At 36.2% G+C, this 21,195-nt stretch overlaps 1 protein-coding gene across 1 annotated transcript in view; it reads right to left on the reverse strand.

The window, feature by feature from the left end:
- CPLANE1 (ciliogenesis and planar polarity effector complex subunit 1) overlaps positions 1 to 21,195 on the reverse strand; it is a 57,987-nt gene that overhangs the window by 14,709 nt on the left and 22,083 nt on the right. The window contains exons 22-40 of the mRNA XM_072360284.1: positions 20,357 to 20,518; positions 20,102 to 20,210; positions 18,412 to 18,715; positions 17,044 to 17,974; positions 16,109 to 16,266; positions 14,585 to 14,721; positions 14,257 to 14,324; positions 13,022 to 13,104; positions 11,617 to 11,685; positions 10,673 to 10,865; positions 9,781 to 10,068; positions 8,824 to 9,561; positions 7,874 to 8,040; positions 6,852 to 6,978; positions 6,070 to 6,124; positions 4,845 to 4,946; positions 4,310 to 4,402; positions 554 to 666; positions 124 to 322 (exon numbers count right to left, since the gene is read on the reverse strand). Coding sequence (XP_072216385.1) covers positions 124 to 322; positions 554 to 666; positions 4,310 to 4,402; positions 4,845 to 4,946; positions 6,070 to 6,124; positions 6,852 to 6,978; positions 7,874 to 8,040; positions 8,824 to 9,561; positions 9,781 to 10,068; positions 10,673 to 10,865; positions 11,617 to 11,685; positions 13,022 to 13,104; positions 14,257 to 14,324; positions 14,585 to 14,721; positions 16,109 to 16,266; positions 17,044 to 17,974; positions 18,412 to 18,715; positions 20,102 to 20,210; positions 20,357 to 20,518 — 4,096 coding nt within the window. The remainder of the gene's footprint in view (positions 1 to 123; positions 323 to 553; positions 667 to 4,309; positions 4,403 to 4,844; positions 4,947 to 6,069; positions 6,125 to 6,851; positions 6,979 to 7,873; positions 8,041 to 8,823; positions 9,562 to 9,780; positions 10,069 to 10,672; positions 10,866 to 11,616; positions 11,686 to 13,021; positions 13,105 to 14,256; positions 14,325 to 14,584; positions 14,722 to 16,108; positions 16,267 to 17,043; positions 17,975 to 18,411; positions 18,716 to 20,101; positions 20,211 to 20,356; positions 20,519 to 21,195) is intronic.

Raw genomic sequence — 21,195 nt, forward strand, 5'->3', positions numbered from 1 at the left:
GATGTATAAAGCAAAACAAGCAGGAAGTGAGTGGGAGAAAGGCTGAGGATATTCTGCGAGGGGGTAAGAACACTATAATTAAAACGGACAGCTTTTCTACTGGTTTTAAAATAAAATGTTTACCTTTCTTCTGTAGCAGCTCAGATGGAATTGCATTAGTAACAGAAGCTGCCATGTGATGAAGTTCTGCAGTAGATGGAAGTTCAAACTTCTCATTTTGCTTTGTAGTAACTGTTTCATCTGCTGATTCCTGTATCATCAGTAACTCTTTAAGAATGCCACTGCCTTCAATGTCAGTCACACTGATAAATTTACGTTCAGTCTAAATAAAAACAAGATGACGAAGAATTACATAGTATGTGTTTTGAGCAGTACATTTTCAATCGTTTCCTATGCTTGTTCTTTGTAAGAGTTGAAAGAGATTTTTTTGCTTCAGAGACAGAACAACCGCAATCTTCCATATTCTACAACTTACTTATCCAAAAATGAAGAATGCAGACTCACGAGATAAGACAAATGGTATACTTGTAATTAAACCACATGCACCACTAACCACATCAGGTACATCAGACAAAGATGATGGTAGAAGTCTCTCCTTCACTTCACTGGACAATCCCAGGCTTAAATACATGTCGGGTGATGATAATTTAGGGACACTAGATGACTCTACGGGAAAAGAAAAATGATTAATATTATATTTACAGTAAAAGCCACGAAACTGGACAAACCATTTAGTCTTCATTCTCGGAATAATAAATACTTTGATTAGCTGTTCTTTTAAAAATGAAAATAAAGAGCGTTGTTCAATAGGGGATCCTAGATCCCCCGAAAGGCAGTGAGACAGAAAGCCCAGCTGAAGTGTTTTATACCAATGCACTCAGCCTGGGAAATAAGCAGGAGTTGGAAACCTTGATGCACTTGGAAAGTTATGACCTTGTTGCTATGACAGAAACCTGCTGGAATAACTCCCATAACTGGAATACCACCACTGAAGGGTACTGGCTCTTTAGAAGGGATAGGCAAGGTAGGAAAGGTGAGGGAGTTGCCCTCTGTTTCAAATTGTGAGTGGACTGTGAGGAGCTTCCTCTGAGAAACAGTCAGGAACAGGTTGAGACCCTGTGGGCTAGAATTAGGCGTAGGACTAATCAAGACCAGCTGGTGATAGGGGTATACTACAGGCTGCCTGATCAAGAGGAAACTGTTGATGAGGCCTTCTTGCTTCAGCTGTAGGAGGCACCATGCTCCCAGGCTCTTGTCCTGGTGGGGGACTTCACACAGAGAGCTTCAGGAGACTCATAGAATCCACTGATGATAATTTTCTGGTTCAGGTATTGGACAGACTGAACAGATGTGAAGCATTACTGGACCTGCTGCTCAGCAATGCGGAAGAGATCATTAAAGGCATTAAGGCTGGAGGCAGCCTGTGCTGCAGCGACCACATCCTGGTCAAGTTTGTGATCTCGAGGAATGTGGGCCTGGCAAAGAGTGGGGCAAGGACCCTGAACTTCGGAAGAGCAAACTTTAGGCTGTTCAAGGAATTGTTGGTCAGGATCTCCTGGGATGCTGTCCTTAAAGACAAAGATGTTGAGGAATGCTGGCTACTTTTCAAGGATGCCCTTCTGAGAGCACAAGAGCTCTCTATCCCTCTAAATAAGAAAGCAGGCAGAGGACGCAAGAAACTGGTATGGCTCAGCAAGGACCTGCTGGGCATATTGAGGGCAAAGAAAGGTGCACACAAGCTCTGGAAACAAGGGCGTGTCACCTGGGAAGAATACAGGGATGCTGTCTGAACCTGTGGACATCGGATCAGGAAAGCCAAAGCTCACTCTCATTCATAATGAAGAGAGAAAGGAGAACCTCGGGAACCATAGGCTGGTGAGTCTCACCTCTGTACCTGGAAAGATCATGGAACAGATCTTCCTGGATGACATGCACATGAGGAATGAGCATGTGACCTGAGACAAACAGCACAGCTTCACCAGGGAAAGGTCATGCCTAATGCTGTGGTTTTGTGGTTTCTGTTGTCGGTATTCCACATCAGAACATCATGCAGAACAGTAACAGTTAAAGAGTTCATGTTCTGGTTCCATGTTACCACCATTTTGGGCTCCCAGAGGGGAGGAGAGGCATCCCCGGAGGACTTGGCGTGAGGAAGCGTGGTGGGACTCTGGACTGGACCCCAGCCATTCTCTGCCTCTGGCTGTCTCAGCTCGCCACAGAAAAAAACACGTGGTTCCCTTGCACTGTCATGGTTTGACTCCTACTTTGGGTACTCACGTCTTTCTCATTTTGTTTGGTTTGGTTACATTTAGTAAGTTACCATTCCTCCTCAGATCATTGCTGCTGTGTTTTCTCTGTGTTTAAACAAACTGCTGGCTCTCTGCCCTTCCCCCTGTCCCAAAGCTGTGGCCCAGGGCCAGACAGCAGGTATTGTGGAAAAGCTCCTTCCTTCCTTTTTTTTTTTTTTTTCCCTTTGCTCTTTTGTCTCTCCTTTATTTATTTATTATTATTATTATTATTTGTCTTTTTTCCCAGGGCCTGTGCCTCCCTGTCACAGACTTACATCTAGGGGTAACCCTGTAACTCCTAACCACTCTGGTGGCCATCTGTGATGGAGTGATGGCATTGGTGGACAAAGGGAATGTGACTGATGTCATTTACCTGAACTTGAGCGAGGCCTTTGACATGGCCCCCCACCACATCCTTATCTCCAAATTGGAGGGATGTGGATTTGATGGGTGGACCACCCAATGGATAAGGAATTGGTTGAAAGGCTGCAGTCAAAGGGTGGTTTTTTACGGTTCTATGTCCAGGTGGAGGCTGGTAAAGAGTGGTGTCTTCCAGGGGTCTGTCTTGGGACTGGTGCTCTTTAACATCTTTATCAACGACATCAGTGATGGAATTCAATGCACCCTCAGCAAGTTTGCTGATGACACCAGGATGACTGGTGCAGTTGACACAGTGGAAGGAAGAAATGCCATTCACAAGGACCTCAACAGACTTGAAAGATGGGACCAGGTGAATCTAACGAGGTTCAACACAGCAAAGTGCAAAGTTTTGCTCTTGGGCCAGAGGAATCCCAGGCATATATACAGACTGAAAGGAGCAGTCCTTGAGAGTAGCCCTGCAGAGAAGGACCTAGGGGTCCTGGTGGATGAAAAATTTAATATGAGCCAGTGGTTAGCTCCGTGCAGCTCAGAAAGCAAATGGTATCCTGGTTTCCATCAGAAGAGAGGTGGCCAGAAGGGACACAGAGGTGGTTATCCCTCTCTACTCTGGTCTTGTGAGGCTCCATTTGGAGTACTGTATCCAGGTCTGGGGCCACAAATTCAAGAAAGACAGCCTCTGGAGAGAGTCCAGAGGAGGGCCACAAAGATGACCAGGTGTCTGGAGCACCTCCCTTACAAAGACAGACTGAGGGAGTTGGATTTGTTTAGCCTGGAGAACAGAAGGCTCGGGTTTACCCAATTGAAGCCTTTCAGTAACCAAAGTGAGACACTGGGCAGTCAGGTCTAGTACTAAGCATGGAGGTTGGACCTTTGAGGTCCCTGTCCAACCTGGGCTATTCTGTAATAGGTTTCTTCAAAGTATGGTTGAAACAAAATCTATTGCTGTTTAATTTTTTTCATTATTGTGATAAATCAACAGAGAAATACTCAAAAGATTAAAACTGGAGCAGCATGCTGCAGTATAATTGCTTGTTAGGAAAAAAATCTGCTTCTTGACCTGATCCAACTAAATGACAATACTTGCCAAGAAAGATCAAATAAATAAATAATATTTTCAACATGTGCTACACAGTAAAATATTTTTCCAAATGGAGCAATGTTGTTGAATTTTCTAAAAATGAAAAATCAGTACATTTGTGTGGCAGCAGAGGGAAAGTTCTTAGGAAATAAGAAAATAATAGAACTTTTTGTAAGCTTTTTGGGTGACAAAGTATAAAACAAAATACATGCTTAGCCTCAAATCATCATTACTTTCAATTCTGTATTCTGCAAAAAGCACCAAAATTTGACAAAAAAATTGTCAAAATTGAGCATCAGTAAAACCACTGTAAAGCCCATAAACATGTCTCATAACACAGACACAAAAGCATGGCTAGACTGTACTAGCTAAAACATATCCAAATGTTGCATGAACAGTATTTATTATTATTTGACATTTGGTTGAAAGAAATAGAATAAATCAGAATCTTATCAATACCCTACATATAAAATTATGTCATACAAAAATACATTATAAACAATTAGTTATTTTTATAGATTTCCAAAACAATCAATGAAATAAAGAAAGCCTTAAACCATACCTGACACAGGAACAGACATATCTGACTCATTTTTTCCAGTGTCAGAAATCTCAGTTTCAGTGCTGATTCCAATATCCTTACATGATTTGAGCACTTGATAGGAAAAAGAAAACAAAATGCATTCATCTAAGGAAAGACACTCAGGGCATGATCTGAATGTACAATTCTGATTTACCAGCCCATAATCAAAGGAAAGCTGGAGGGAAGATGTAGGAAAGTGGTTTCAATCAAATGTGTGTCTAAAATGCGTTTTCATAAAAACAATGTAAGCTAAAAGGAGTACTCAGAGAAAATCAGAACACAACTGACATACAGAAATCAATCATGTCACACAATCACAACATAGTGCTTTTACTTACAATTATTTAGTTATTATTTTATAATTTACATTCCAATATCTTCTTTTTATATATACATACATGTGATGTTGTATTTTTTTTTAACAAAAAGAAATAAAAAAAAATAAGAAATATTGCAATTAACTAGAAAAAAATATCAATAAATGGTTGCTGCAGCATGTATAGGTAACGTTTACCTGGGTGAGTGTTTGTACTTGCATCTTGAGTTTCTGCTATGTTTTTCCTTGTAGAAGCCATGTAATGTAGATCTGGAGTAGTAACTGCCTCTGTTGCTTTGTCTAAAATGAGAAATTAGCTGGCTATAAGTAGTGCATTAATTAGAAAAAGTAATCATTTTAGTTTAAAACTAAGGGCTCCAGCAGATGTTCCCCTGTATTCTGACATTATTTGAAGCATACTTTATAAATGATAGCAAGAAAATTTGCAATACCTGTCTTCTGCAAACATGCATCTGGCTTGAATCTCACGGTATTACAAGACTAGGTTTGGTTGTGCAGTCTTCAAACCAAGTATACTAATAAGCTGAATAATCAATATGTTTCATAATTTAAAAGTAGGGGGAAATATTTATGACATGTATACATTTATTTTTTTACTGATATTTTTTCAGATCTTTGAAAGACAGAATTAGTCTGCAACAAATTTCAGAGAATGGACTGTGTTATTTTTGTCCAGTAGGACTAAATAATGTGCTGAGTTAATACACTAGAAAGAAGCAGATCTTTCTATAGTCATTGTCTTGTTTTTCTGAGCTAGAAATACTGCAAACATTGTTTCTTTTCAGTATGAGAGTCTCAAGTTTCATATATTTAGAAGATACTGTCAAATAAAACTGGAAATATATTTGAAAACAAATAAATCTGATTTAGAATTTTTAGTGTATATTTAAAGATTTCTTCTGATTAATCACATGAATAAGAAATCCCTACGATCCATATTTACCGAAATTCATACAATTTACTCTTTACTCTTTCCTGAACTTTACTGCTTATAGGTATAATTAAAACATCATCCCCCCATTTTCAAGGAAACTTCCAGAATTTTAAGGAGAATTATTCTGCATTAAGAAGTAACTGGGGAGCGTAGTGATACAATTAGTGATAATGTTTTTAAGCAAAAAGAGCATAAATATAGATTCTCTACACACCAATCCCATAAAACTGACTATTCCAAAAGAGGACTGAACATTTGTGCAGCATCTTGAAAGGATTTTCTAATTTTCTGGGAAATGATCCTATTATATACAATGCAGCTCGTACTTCTAAAGACTACACAGTTTGACTTATCTTTTTTTGGTATCTTTTGATATGGGCTTAATATGGAATTTTGCTTTGAAATCTAATAAACTTCTGTTCCTTGATTTATTAAGGCACTCAAAGTATTAAATGTACTTGTACTTGCCCGTGGAAATGAAAGAATCCTCTTGCAGGTAAGAAGTGCATTGTGTTTCTGAATCCTAATTTAAAAAAAAAATATATATAAAAAATAAGTTCCAGCCGCAATGAAAGGTTTTGTTGATGCTGTTGATTTTTTCACTATGAAATATGCTATCCCTGCTGTATTATAATTACTATTTTCTAGCCCTGGTGAGATTCTCCAGTAGCCATGCTAGACAAGGAAGTCTCAAAGAAGGCATATTATGGACCAGAACTAGAGCCTGCTGTACTGGGAAGTAAACATCCTGGTTTTCAATCTGATATTGGCAACAATAAACTCAAAAGATGTTAAGATACTATAATGGCCTGTGTAAACAACAGAAGTGTATAAACCAAAACCCACCTTGAGGAAGGGTTTGTCTTCTCAGTTACTTGGATAAAACAGAGGTGAGAGTTTTTCCTCCTTATTCTGACTTACACTGTCATCAGTCAGCTTCATGTGAAAATGCTTGGGATAGCTGTCCTCATATTACTGACACACTGAACATTTTTTAAGTGATTGGTGCTTACGTGTGTATTTACTTTAAATGTCAAAATATGCTATTCTAACTAGGAAGTTCAACTCACGGGAGAAACAAATTCACCCCTGTAATTCTTTTTCTGTGTTAATTCTTTTTCCCTCCTTATAGTAAATACAAAGATATTAATGAAGAACATGTACTGTTCCTAGCCTGGAAGAAATTCACCTATTTATTATTATTATTTTTAATACTTGAAAAAGGCAAAGAAAAAAGAACTCTACAATACCACTTTTGGTTCAACAGCCATCATGGTATCACTAATATTAATGATGGAATCATCCGGGCAGAAAGACACACTTCGTTTCTTCTTTTCCACTTTCTCTTTCATTAGTTTCTTATCACGCCTCTTCTGTCTGCCAACACAGTAATTATAAATAAAAGTTAGAGCTGCTCCACAGTCATAAGAATACCTACTGTTTCCTGAGTAGAAAATACACACTTGAAACAAAGGTGGAAATGATAAACGGAACTGCTGCATACAGATTGGTTTAAAGGAGAATTTTGCCTATGAGAAATGCATCTAAAATAATTGCAAGAGCTCATAAAAACATTCACCAACCAAAGCAAAATGTGTTAACAGTCGAGTAAGATATTCATATCAAATACTGCAAACTGATTAATATGTAACTATATTTTGTGTATTAAAAATAAATCATTGCAACACAAAATGCCTGCCAGTAAACTCGAAGAAATACTCCAGCAAGTCGTGGACTTCTGTTATCAGTAAAAATTTCTTATTAACTGTTTTACTAAAAAAGTTGACATTTTCTTTAGTATCTGATGGATATAAGATAATAACTGTAGCCTTATAATTTCAAGTGATAATATCAAAACAGGTTTTCTAAACTACAGCTGCAGTTATTTACGTACTGCTTGTTCCCAACTTTACAGTGAACGCTTAGTCTGTCCATCTTGTCTGAGTTAAAAGCATCATAATAAGAAGCAAGCATTCTGTTCTAGATGTAGTGATGTCATTATCCCTTCAAAGGAAGGCACAGATAAATGCAGAGAGGTAAAAATAAAACTGTCAAAAGTCTCATGTAAAACAGCTAGCAAAAAAGCAAACAAAGAAAAAAAAATCCTCTGCTGGAATTCCGATGGACGCATTCAGGACTCATTATCAGAGTCTGTATTTTAAACTGTAGTACAACAGTGCAATCCTTTCCGTCCTAAAGATTACTACTAATCATGATGACCTGCAGCACAGTCTCTTCAAAATGAAGACCCAACTTTAAAAGTTTGGCTTGCCTGTTTGTACTCTTTTGCACATCTCTTGGTTCAAATGGTTTTAAATCAGTTTTTAGTAACTGCATAGGCTTAGTTTGGTCCTGCCCAAATGAAGAACTGGTCACATTATGATGGTAGTAGTATTGCTCAAATGCAATGAGATCTTGAGGTGGAATAAGTTTTGGCACCTGAAAGTTCAGAAAGAGAAGAAGAAAATGAAACAGTGATAAAATGAGGGGACCCCAGTCATACTGCATGGATGTAGCAGGTCCCATTTGTATCTCAGTAATAGAAACACAGTTAATTTTTGGAGAGAATGAAAATGTAACAGCAGAATCAGAAGCAATGTGTAAATGTGCAAACTGTTTCCATTGGACAACGTAGAAGATAGGAATTTTCTCTACAGAACGTATTTCCTTAATATATGCATTTTTAACATATCAGGTTGAACATGAAAATAGGAAGTGTAGACAAATCTTGAAATGTTTCTAGGAAAACATTTACATCCAGCTGAAATGGGCGAGAGTATGAGATTCTGTCAGAAAAACATGTTTCAAAATATCAGGTTCTCAGCATCCAGAAGACAAAGTTTTCATTCCAAGCCCAAAAGGAAAAGGAAAATGCCTACAGAGCATTACATTTCTGCCCTATATACAGAATTTCTTACTGCTTCCTTTGTAGTTCTGTAAATAATTGTATTTAACTTTCTGTAAAAACAGAAGTGATTGCTTTTTGTGACAGAAATGTTATTTGTCATTTTGAGCCAGTACATTCTTTAAACATATCAGAACTAAGACTGCTTTACATTAACATTCCAGTATATAGAAACCTCAGATCCAAACCCTTTCATCAGCTGGACTGTAGACTTCGAGATTCCATCAAGTGGAAATACTAACTAATCTTTGATGAATTAGAAATCATGATACTAAAAACTCCTGAAACTTAGAAAAATATATTATTAAATCCAGTACCTTCTTTTGTTGATGTAAATTGGCATGGAGCAGTGATATTCCTGTGTTCTGTAGTGTTTCTCTGCAGTCAGCCTCTTTTGTTACAGGTTTAACAGGTATTGAAGCAGTGGTGATTGGCTGTTTTATAACTGATGGAAGTCTAGGTACTGGATCAAGACTCAAGTGCAGTAGAGGAATACCAGCCGGGTTGTTGGTGATCACTGCATTGTCCATTTTCACATTACCAGAGAACTGCTGCTCAAGTGAAATTTCTTGTTCTTCATACTGACTTGAACATAGGTGTTTGGAAGGTGGCTTATTCACAGTTTCTGCCCATCTTTTCTCTTCCCCTTGCATTTGTTTTGAGATCTCAGTTTTAGATCTACTCATGCTCAAATGTGCTGTAGACTTACTCCCTTCTTGGTATGATGTCTGCTGGTTCCACGAAGAATTTGATGAATTCCAAGCCACTCGTAGTACTGGGGCTGGTCTTGCAAAAGCTGATGACACTTCTATTGGATGTAAAAATGCTGGTTTGGAATGACTACCTGATTCAAGCTTAAGCAAAGGAAATCCATCTGAGTAATTCCTGTTTTTTTCAATAGGGATAAACTTGGGTGCTTTCTGAACATCTGAGGAAGGAGCCAGGAGATGAAATGGTTTGATGGATGCTGAAGAATGCATATCTTGTGATGGTGGCATAAATCCTGTCTCTGTGCTTTGGCTTTCAGGAAGGCTTATTGAAACATTCTGTTGATTCTAAATCAGAAAGTGAAAAAAACAGAAATGCATCTGCAAGTACAGTGAAACAGTTCTGATTAACTATATATGCACAAAAACATGTTTGTTTTCTGTTTACACTTGTTTTAGTCTACAGTAATCACTAGGAAAAGATTTAGTAATTTAATATAACAGATAACAGATATACAGAATATATAGACATTCACATCTTCAAAAATGACATACTGATACACCTACTTTTGTACAGACAGAGTTGCTTTCATCTCTTAAACTATTTGTTGGTTGAAAATTTGAGCTCTTTTGATCATGTTTCCTTCTATCATCTTCAGTGGACTGTTGCGTTTTTAGAGAAGCACCTGCCGAACATGAAGGTCTTCCAGAGCCATTGACTGCTGCAGGGGGCACAGGCTGGACTCCTTCCAGGTGTGCATATTGATACTGTTGCAAAGTTTGTTGCACATTTGGCAGGTTAGCAAATGATGACTGCACTATTTGCATTAAACTCATGAAGTTGATTTGCTGTAGCTGCACACACAAAGGTAACATTGCAAAAACATGTTGAAAAGGGTTTCTGACAAAAAAATATCATCTCTAAGCCATGTTCTAACAGTCTGCTATCTTACCAACAGAAAAAATACAGTATCAATAAACAAATTCCATAAGTTTCAATGAAGACTCCTTTGTAAGACTGCTTATTGAACTGAACTGCATTAAATGCATTAAATGCATTAAAAATCTATTGTAGACAAGCTTTACTAAAGCAAGACAAATTCCTTCACTTCTTTTGTGAAGTTTAGGTAAATGTAAGCTCTTACTATGTTTCAGTGTGTGAATAAAAATTAATTGCTAGCACAGCTATGAAGTTATTCCAGCTTCAGAATCTTTCCTAATCTATACAATTAGAGCACACTGAACTGAATTAGAACATGTTCATCCTTTCATTATTAATAATTTTCTTGAATAAAAAACAAGAGCTAAGTGTAAAATAAGTTTTCACAGTAGTTACCTGGAACTAGAAGTCATTTTTTAAAACAAGCAAACTAATACTTTAAAACAGTAATTATCCCAACTGTATGTTAAACACCGTTTCATATTGTGAACAACATTTTCAACAGTGAACTGCTCTCACCTGAACTAACTTAAACATTTCATCTTGGAGCATGTGTCTGACAGTTTCTGATGTGTTCTGTTTCTCTTCTGTTGGGACTTCTTTCTTGACGTCTTCCTTTTTTGCACAAATTGAAGTACTGGAGATAATACTTGATAAACTTGACACAGCAGCAAGGGAAGGCTGACCGTGACTAACAGAAATCTCTATGTTACTTAAGAAAAGAATGAAAAGAATAAAATAGCAGAAAACATATAGTATGTTGTCTTAAATTAATCCACGTAATGTCAAATCAACATCTTGATTTATCTAAAGCATAGGTAACTTGTTGGGAAAATATAACGATTAACACTGCACAATCTTCTCTAGAGAGCACATACGCCTTTTTTTCCTAGTGCTTCCTAACATCATGAATGAAAGGTAAATGTAAAGGCATAAGATCTACACAGTTTTCAGTCACGGGGAGTCTGAAACATTGGCTTTTCTAGAGATACAGAAGAAAACAATGCTGTGACAGAAAAAGGTCCTGGTAGTCATAAAACCAAAAAGGTAAGAGAAAATGGAGATGGACATTATTAGCTGAAATATAAGAGATGGCAGATTTACTTTTACTTAAATGACTAAGTGTGCCTTTACCCATTTGGATAATTAAAAAGCAACAATAAATCTGCAGATTACAAAACAAAATAAGATGTACCAGATGTTATTAAATAGCGTATTTTTCCAACTACTCACAGAGATAATTATATCTTATTACAGGAAATTTAAGAAGTTTGATGCATGTGATATCCTGGAAAAACTGCAATAGCATGTGATTCACAAGGATTATGTCGTGAAAATGTTCCAGAAAATTTACTCAGTACTACAGCTCTCGGGTACAAATATTTTGCAATCAAAGGTAAAAATCATGTTAATTGAGACTAAAAATTTAACGGTGTTTTTCATTTTTCATAGGTTTACCTTACCTGGGAACCTCGGAATTTTGGTCAAAAGAGAATGACTGAGAAATGGTGCTAGCAGCAACCTCGGTCATGCTTCAAAATAGAACAACAGAACAAAAAACAAATATTGCAAAGGCTAGAGTAATTTGTTGTGCTTTTTATTTTTTCCCCATTTTATGTACAAACAGTTTTATATATTTAAAGCAATGATACCTGAAAGCCACCTTATCAGAGCTATACCGACCTGTATTTCTTCAATTATTGCATTATGCTGCAACTTGAGCTGGTAAATATTGACATTCAAGTTTGTCTCCCTGGCAATCAGAAACTGAGTCGAACAAAAGCATGGAAAAGGTTCTGACTGTTCACACAAACAGCAGGCAAAAAGACAGGTTGCTCAGAGCAGTCAGAAGAAAAGAAAATCTAATAAGCAATACAGTTAATATTAGCAATTATGACCCCAATCTGCATTCCAAAAAAATAAAAAAAGGAATGCCAGAGTCATAAGGAAACCTTTATTTCCCTAAACCTGGCCATTTTTTCTACACAAACAGAATATGGATTTATATGCCATTTAAAATAAAGTCAGGTACTGTGTATTATAGAGAAAGGTTTCATTATGAGAAAGAAATTTGGTGGAGTCATAGAGAAAATTTACAAAAATAATAAAAACAAGTGGTTACATTTCTCATTAATTGAAAAAGATTCCAAACACCAATATTCTTCATAGCAAACAAAAAACCTTGAATTATTAGAATACAGTTTCTTCCCTTGGAAAACTTCAAAGAAATTAAACTAAGCAGTAATCAACTCAAACTAGTGATGTGACAGTCAAGCTTATGGATTGTTTCCATAAATTTATATACATTTTATTTTAAATGTAAGGATATCTTAAAATATACATCTAGCTCACATTAAATTTAAAACAAGCCAAAATTTCTTGAATTTAAGTTATGTAAAATATCCCCCTCTCTCCCTCCCTACATGTATGTATATATATACCACCTATGTACATTTTCATCCTTTTCTTTCAAATTGTTTAACAAGTTAACAATTAAATTTCCCATAATAGTAACTCTACCCTGTACTTTGTCTGAAAATACTACTCCAAATTCAGAGAAGATTTTTCAGACTGAAAACTTCTCCAGTTACATACTTCAACCTGAAAGAAAATACTAGCCCTTACCACAAACCATGACTGTATTACCTGTTCTTTTCTAAACTAACCATTAATCCACCCAGCACCTTTTATATGTGAAATGCTATTCATGTGAACTAGAACATGACTGAAATTTTGTTCCAGTCTATGAGTTTGCTCCTACAAACAATAACAACCCATACGGATTTGACTGAATCCCATAATTAGCAAAACTATTTTAATTGTTTTTAAACAAAGGTGAAGGGAAATTAGAAAAAAAAAGTCTCTCACACATTCTGTTCAGTCTTTCTTTCCTTTGCTTTTTTCATCTTTTGGTCCTCGTGTGGACTATCTGCAGCTGAATTAGAGACGTTCTGGAATACAAAAAAATGAGTCTGAACTTGTAAATTTTTATATAACCCTTCTGCTTCAATGAGTTGTTACTTTATTAGCCTAAGTTAAACATATTTTTCATTAAACAGTCATTTAAATAAATCTGACAAAAATAATAAAAATTACACAGTTATTGGAGGACAGTTGTAGCTTAGGTATTTGGAGACACTCTAATAATTCCAGCCAAACACTGTAATTTTTTTAATAAATTGGTTATTATTTGTTTCTATTTTCATGTTTGTATCCACATGCAATATCCTGGAAATCAAGTCTGCTAATCTCACGCCTCCTATTAAGGATGAAAATGGGGAAACGAACTTCATATAAAGAAGCTGTGCACAAACTAAGAAACACATCCAGGACTTCATATATGCCATAGATTCACTGTAGTAGTATGCGGTAATACATAGTGGGTAACTGAAAATCACGATTCTTTTACTGGTTGTAATTCTATTAACAGCACTGAATCCAGAGTCCTCTGGGAAAGTAAGCTGATGCTGTTGCAATCCACATTCATTCATAACAGTTCCTAGCCAGTTTCAAAGACAGGAGAATTTTCTTGGAAGATGATGAACATGGCTTATTTATGGATCTAAACTGACTTTTCACACCCCAACAAATAATACACCTTTATACATTTAATTTAAAAGCAGGTAAGCAAGCAAACAAACAAGTCATAAGGGTCATTACTTAGTCACCCTGTGACAACTTCCAAGTCAGCACACATTTTTAGGAAATAAATTGTAATACAGCTAGCTATGGTAAACAAAATAGCTATAAAGTTCTTTTAACCAGAAGACCATCAGTTTTGGTTTTTGGTTGCTTTTTGTTTTTGTTTTTCTGTTTAGTTTACATGGCTTTGTACATATCTGTGCATACATAATAGTAGATTTTTACACACTGTGGCACACAACCTTTTATGCAACATAGTTATAAATCTGTACAGATAGGCAGACACACAGTGAGTTTTATAAACACTGAATCAATATTGAAAAGCATTTAGAGTAGATCTCACTTTACCACTGTTCAAGTACTAATGAATTTTATTATTGATTTAAGTAGGGAAAAAAATCCACCAAGACCTCCAATTCTAAATTACACTGAGGAATTCTTTACGCAAGATGATAACTTGCCTTTCCAGGTTTGATCCTGACAGAGCTATTGGAGCTCTTTGGAGTTTCAAATGGTTCCTCAAGGAATTCTAGACAAAGAAACAAAATCATTCTAAATCAGAAAACTACATGACATACAGCACTGTTATACAGTTTCAGTCAGCTGGTTTACATTAGTCCACTTTTTCCCTATTGAGGAAGAAAGGGGATTGAGGTATCTTCCAGCAAATTCATAGTTTATGCTTTTACTACTGATGTGGCATGTAAGGAATATATAATTCTATTTAGGCAAAGCTCCCACTGTTTGCTACATCAGACAACAGTAAAAGAATATAGCATAAACACAAACCTTCACTTTGTGATGTTAAGTCTGACTCCTCCTGAAGAAATGGCTCAACTTTATCAAGATCTTCAGTCACATGAGGTAGACAACAATTTCCATGTTTAATTTCCTTCTTATCAAAATATTTTGATTTTGTAGACATGCTGATCATAAGAATTAAAAAAAGATATTTAACAACAAAAGTAACTTAAGTATCAGACTTAATTTAAATATGCTGTCCTTCTCAGACTGCAGTATAACTGTAAAATAAACACTGCTGCAAATTAATCATATGAAGTTCCCCTATGAATTTTACTTAAACTGAGATAAATACTATTTTTTTGAATAGTGGTAGCATTTTACTGACACTAATGGGACAGTCCTTGAGATGGTCTTTAGAAACATATAAACAACACATATGACCTATCAAAAAGAAAATGGAAGGCATAAATTGCACCATGACTTTAAGATAATCTGTCTATGATACATTTATGTCCTTCACAGAAACTTCCTTTATGATAAAAAATAAAATAAAATTTGTAGGAAACACACACCAGTGTCTTCAAATACCAGCATCAGATCTTACATTTTACAAAAGCCATCAGTATATAGAATCTCTATCTCCAGAAGTGTTTAAGATATTAAGAAATGCATATTTACTCCTTTTTCCAGTTTTTATTCTGACACACACATCAACCTAGCTAGATTAAGAATCCAGGGAAAAAATGAAAAAAAAAACAACAAAAAAAGCCAAGAAACATTGTCGGTATCATCTCAGCATGAGAAAAGAATGAAGATTTTCTTTCTTCCTATACAGAGTTTGTTATTTGAGAAAACAATGATATTTATTAAATAAAAAATCTAGACTGCATTTCCACACCACTACCTGTATAAACAATGATGTACATTTCAATTCATATGCAACAGCCATCTTATTTGCTACCTAGAACTATATCTAGGGAAGGCAGGTACTTAGTCCCATTTTATCTTTTTCTCAATAACAGAAGTTCTGTAACGAGTGAAGTCTTGCAGCAGTTTATATGACATTATTTAAGACTTCACCTTCCAACAGTGTTATTACTGATAATGTTTAAACAGTAAACATAAGATTTTTTCTAAATATTATGAGAAATAAAAGGATCACAGAATACAATAATCAAAAACATTAAGTTCTTGTGAATATTTCTTGTAAGAGATTTGGTCATTAATTTGAGAAGAACTGTGACAATTGTGTGATTTATGAGGCATAAAAATCTAGACTCTCTTCCACAAAACTGAGATTATATCACAATATAAAAGATTACACCTTAACATTTCCACCAAAATTAGTAACCTATGTACATATAGAATGAATATAATGGCTAATTATCGTGTTTCAGGAATAAATACAAGTGATGTAATAGACTACATGTAGCCATTAGATTTGAGTACGAGATTGAATTTACGTTCAAAATTTAACATAATATGAAGAAACAGCAGAACTCTTCATCTTGCTATGTTGATTAGCTGGGGATGACAAACAACTGGAGTCCATAGATAAAAAACAATTACCCAAAACCATCTTCACAGAGAATGTCATAGGCTTGCACATCATGGACATCAGCTGGAGTATTTGCTGAAGCGCCTTCATCTACTCTGCATTTTCTCTCAGTCCTAGGCTGTGCTTCTGACAGAGATGTAGATTCTTTCAGACATTGATTACTTGGATTCTATTAACAACAGAAAGGAAAACAAAAGTTACATAATCATGAATACTTAGAAGCACACTTAGTATTCTGGCAATAAGATGTAAGTAAAGTATATACAGTGCTTGCAAGAAAACAGAATATGGAAACCAAATACAAGTCAAAATCTCTCTTGATCTGTGAGAAAAGACCTTAAAAAACCCCATAACCCTCTCCATCCAAAGCATTTCCTGTAGCCTTAATTAAAGAAGGAAAATGTTCTAGCTGCCCCCAATAGCAAATAAAGCATTACTGCACCTGATTCACCTGGCAAATCTCTTTTTCTTCAAATTCCCCAACTTTAACAGTGTTAGCTGGAAATTCAAAGTTCACTTTTCATGAATCTAGCTTTAGTCAAAATACAACTGTGCTTTCCTTTATGGACAAATAAGCTTGCATTCAAGTTTCCCTTGACAAGCCATTCTTTAATTATTTGTCTTGTTTTTCCAATACTCTGTCACCAATTTTGTCTTTCTTTACATAAGAATAGACACAGCGATTTAACTTCTAAGCATTCACTCAAATACTGCAATAACTACTTAAATGATTTTGAATATGACTTCTAAATGAGGACTTTCATCTTCAACTGAAGTTTTCCCAGAATTCTGGTAATCCTGTAAAATATCTATTTTCTGAACAACTCCCCACTTAAAGACTATTGATCAATACTCCTTTTCTTACCAAGAATCAAACTATAAGGTAAAAGATGTGTACAACTCTGTTTGCTGGCACGAATTGATTCTTATTCCATCCCTTTTTTACCTTAAATGTTACACTCCTTGCTTGCTTTCCATCTTTGCACAACTGTTCTAACAGCCATAAGGAAGTAATGACAGCAGCTGCTGATGTTTTCACATGTATCATTGGAAGACTTTCCTCTATGGAATCTTGTTTCTTGGAACCACGCAGCAGTCTCCTGTCAGACCATCTGATCATCCACTCAAGTAATCTTGCAATATTGCTAAATTTACCTGTCAGTTCTATTGCCAGTTCTTCTCCTGGTATAGTTTCAGGAAAACAAGCAGTTTTGTACACGTATTTAGAAGTTGCCAGAGTTTGTAGTGTACAGGAAGTATCTTTAGGAACAATCTGACTTGCTGATGCAACAGTTACCCCTTGATTGTCACTCTGAGCTCTGTAAATTGAGTTGCGTTTTAAACCAAATAATCCTTTAAGTTCTTTGAAGGAGTTATGCACAGAATGATCTGTTGTATGTATAGTGGGCTGTACAATGTTTGGATTTTCCAGAGCATTTTGGTTTACACCATGGACAGAAACTGTTTCAGGACTGTAGGATGTCAGGGTGATGGTATAGCAAGACCCTGCTCTAAACACACTTTTGCTTCTTGTTTTGGCTTGTCGACGTTTTAGTGTTGTATGAATATCAAAAAAGAGAGAGTTTAATTCATGTTTTCGAAGAAGTCCAGAAAAGCTAGTAAGAAATGGAATCCTGAGGTCACTGTGCTTTACCAGATCTTTCTCAAGAACATAGCTCAGAAAGAGCTCTAAGAAATTAACATACTCTTCATCATCACGTTCAAATTCCCACGCACCAACTACAGGCAAACTATGCTGATTCTGAGTGTCCTTTCTATACTCTTTCTCCATATGTTTTGTTTTCCAAGTAAGAACTTTTGTCTTGCAGGCAGCATTTTTGCTACCTATCTCTCCTCGTCTCTGATATTCACTTTCCCTGTTAGACAAGAAACAAAGAGTTAACACCAAGATCAACAGTAAGAAGATTTACATGAAAAATGAGTAAATGGAACAATATTTCCTCTTCTTCCTCATTTGTTACAAATAGGAGACTAATAAAAAGAAACTTACATTAATATAATGTTAAGGTGGCAAATTAAAATCAAACATAAAATCCATATTTCTTACAAAGACAGGAACTCAAAAATATCATACAAGCATTTGGACATAGCTAAAAATAATTTACATTTCTAGAACACTATTACTCATGTTGCTTGACATAATATCCGTTTTGAGATCTGATGAAATTCATCATTTTTCATTTGATAAATTACTCAAAGTATCAGTTATTGTATTTGATGAGAAGCTCATTTGAACAGTAAGGCAACTGTATTTTTTCTTAAATAAGATTTTTCTGCTGCCACTTTTTCATACCTTTGAGGTAAAGGTGTTTGAAATCTTGTTTCTTCATCAAGCAAAGCATCAGAAAGTGTATCTACTGTTTCAGCCTCACTGTGCAACTGAGGACTGCCAATATCAGTAAGTGTGCTTCTGCTTATACTAGTGCCTAGTGAGTCTCTGTCATAACAGTGTTGCTCCTGATAATCTGCTCCTTCTGCTGGCTCCCAAACATTAATTTCTATAGGGCCTATATTCCTTATTACAAGTCTCAAATTCTTCATTCTAGCTTTTTCCAGAGTCTGTATGACAACAGACATCATTTCATCACTTCCAGGACCTGCTCAAAGAAAGAAAAGAGATTTAAAATGCAAATTTCTTGATTTTGACTTACTGTATCAGATTGAGATACAAACAAACTTCACCATTAACTGTAGCCATTTAAAAATCTGACAGCAAATATGACAAAATGAGTAAAACCATTTACTGAGATGTCATGATATGCTGTTATTGGCAAAGACATTATAAATAAGGAATCTGCCACAAAATCCACTTAGAATTGTCTAAATAAAAATTGTAACTGTTTTACTTGAGGCATAAAAGAAGGGGGACTGTGTGGAAGAAACACACCTGGGGGTACTGACTGATGCTTGGCTGAGCACGAGCCGACAGTGTGCTCAGGTGGCCAAGAAGGCCAACAGCATCCTGGCTTGCATCAAAAACAGTGATACTAGCAGGAACAGGGAGGTAATTGTCCCCCCGTACTTGGAACTGGTGAGGCCACATCTCAAGTACTGTGCTCAGTTTTGGACCCCTCACTGCAAGAAAGACACTGAGGCCCTGGAACACATTCAGAGGAGGGCTATGAAGCTGGTGAGGGATCTGGAGCACAGGCCTTATGAGGAGCAGCTGAGGGAACTGGGATTGTTCAGCCTGGAGAAGAGGAGGCTCAAGGGAGACATTATTGCTCTCTATAACTTCCTGAAGGGAGGTTGTAGTGAGCTGGAGGTCGGCCTCTTCTCTTGTGTAGACAGTGATAGAGCTAGAGGGAATGGTTTCAAGCTGTGCCAGGGGAGATTCAGGCTGGACATTAGAAAATATTACTTCTCTGAAAGGGCAGTCAGGCACTGGAATGCACTGCCCAGGGAGGTGGTGGAGTCACCGACCATGGGGGTGTTCAAGAAACGTTTGGATGTTGTGTTGAGCGATATGATTTAGCTGGGAAGAATTGGTGTTTGTTGGACTGGATGATCTCTTAGGTCTTTTCCAACCTTAATAATTCTGTGATTCTGATTAACCTCCAGGGTCTGGGATTCCTGAGGGAGAGCCCTTTCACTACAGACAGAAGAAAAGAAGGAGTTCAGTATTTCTGCCTTCTCAGCATCCCGTTACCAGAACGCCTCCCTCACTTAGTATGGGGCCCACATTCTCCCTAGCCTTCCTTTTGCTGTTAACGTACTTAAAGAAGCCTTTTTTATTATCCTTTATCACCTTAGCTAGATTCAACTCCAGGTGGGCTTTAGCCTTCCTCATCTCATCCCTGCAGGCCCTGACTACATTCTTATATTCTTCCCAAGTATTGATCACAATGGAACACCTTTAGGTACAGGTTTCCAAATAGACTCTTCAATGTTAGTCACAGTCCTCTGAGATTATAATAACTTGTTAATGACCAAGATAAAAAAGAATGCTCATTTCGTATTTCTTGAAGAAGGATGCACATTACCTTGCACAGTACAGTGTCTGAGTCGTTGCTGAAGACCATGATATTTATCTCTTAGTGGAACTCGTACATCTTCAGGATTAGGAAAAGCTTTAACAAAAATTTCTGCCACCTGTACAAAACAAAGTCTCTTTTGAAGTATTTCATCGAGAATTTCCAACAGAACTTACACCATCAGAAAGTCTAACCAGTAGCATTTACAAGAAAAAAAACATCTGTGATATCTACTGCTTCTGTTCTAGCTTTAATTTCTTTTACCTTTTTGATTGGAGGCAGTTCTCCAAGCAGGCTCAGAATTACATCTTGAACTAATTCTTCAACATTCATGAACCTGCAGAAAGGAAGCATTCTGCAAGCCCATTCTGCTGCATTCAGACAGTGCTCAACTGTGGAGGCATCACATTCATTCTTCTTAAGATCCTAAAAAACACTTGCTATATCAACATAAATTTAAATGAACAACATACCTCATCTAAGTTACTCAAAGATTGCAAACCACTGATTCATTCCTGGATAATATATAATCAACTAATTTAACTTTCAGAGAGGAAGAAGAAAAGTAGGAAGCAGACTGAAGTCATAAAGGACCATAATTTATATTAAAAAACAAAAGACATCCTTTAAAATCAATTCAGTTCATATCCTGCTGAAAAGCATGTTTCACTCCCTTCAGAGGAACACTTAAAAATTTAGTTAAATCATCTGTTGTTGATTAAACACACTGAATTACTATAATTAGTAAATCAATTTACGGTAACTTAAGGTAATAGCGACTTCTTTATTGTGAGCAAGACATTTAAGCAAGCCTTTACTGTGAATGTTTATTTTTGAACTGTCAGTGGCTTTTATTTCATCTGTCACTACTGCAATAAAAAGAAGAAAGAGTATCCTACTAATTAAAAGTGAGCCATCTTGCTGATTCAATGATTTTTCTGTTGAAGACAAATTTTTTACTTCTTTTAAAAATGAAGCAAACTTCTGATGGCAGCTGACTTGCAAAACGGATACAACAGAAACTTACATCCATATTATTAAAGTATACATGCCAAACATATTAATGTCTATAGTGTCTTTTTTTTTTTCTTTGATCTCAAACA

Source organism: Excalfactoria chinensis, chromosome Z, assembly GCF_039878825.1.
Source record: "Excalfactoria chinensis isolate bCotChi1 chromosome Z, bCotChi1.hap2, whole genome shotgun sequence".
Taxonomy (NCBI): domain Eukaryota; kingdom Metazoa; phylum Chordata; class Aves; order Galliformes; family Phasianidae; genus Excalfactoria; species Excalfactoria chinensis.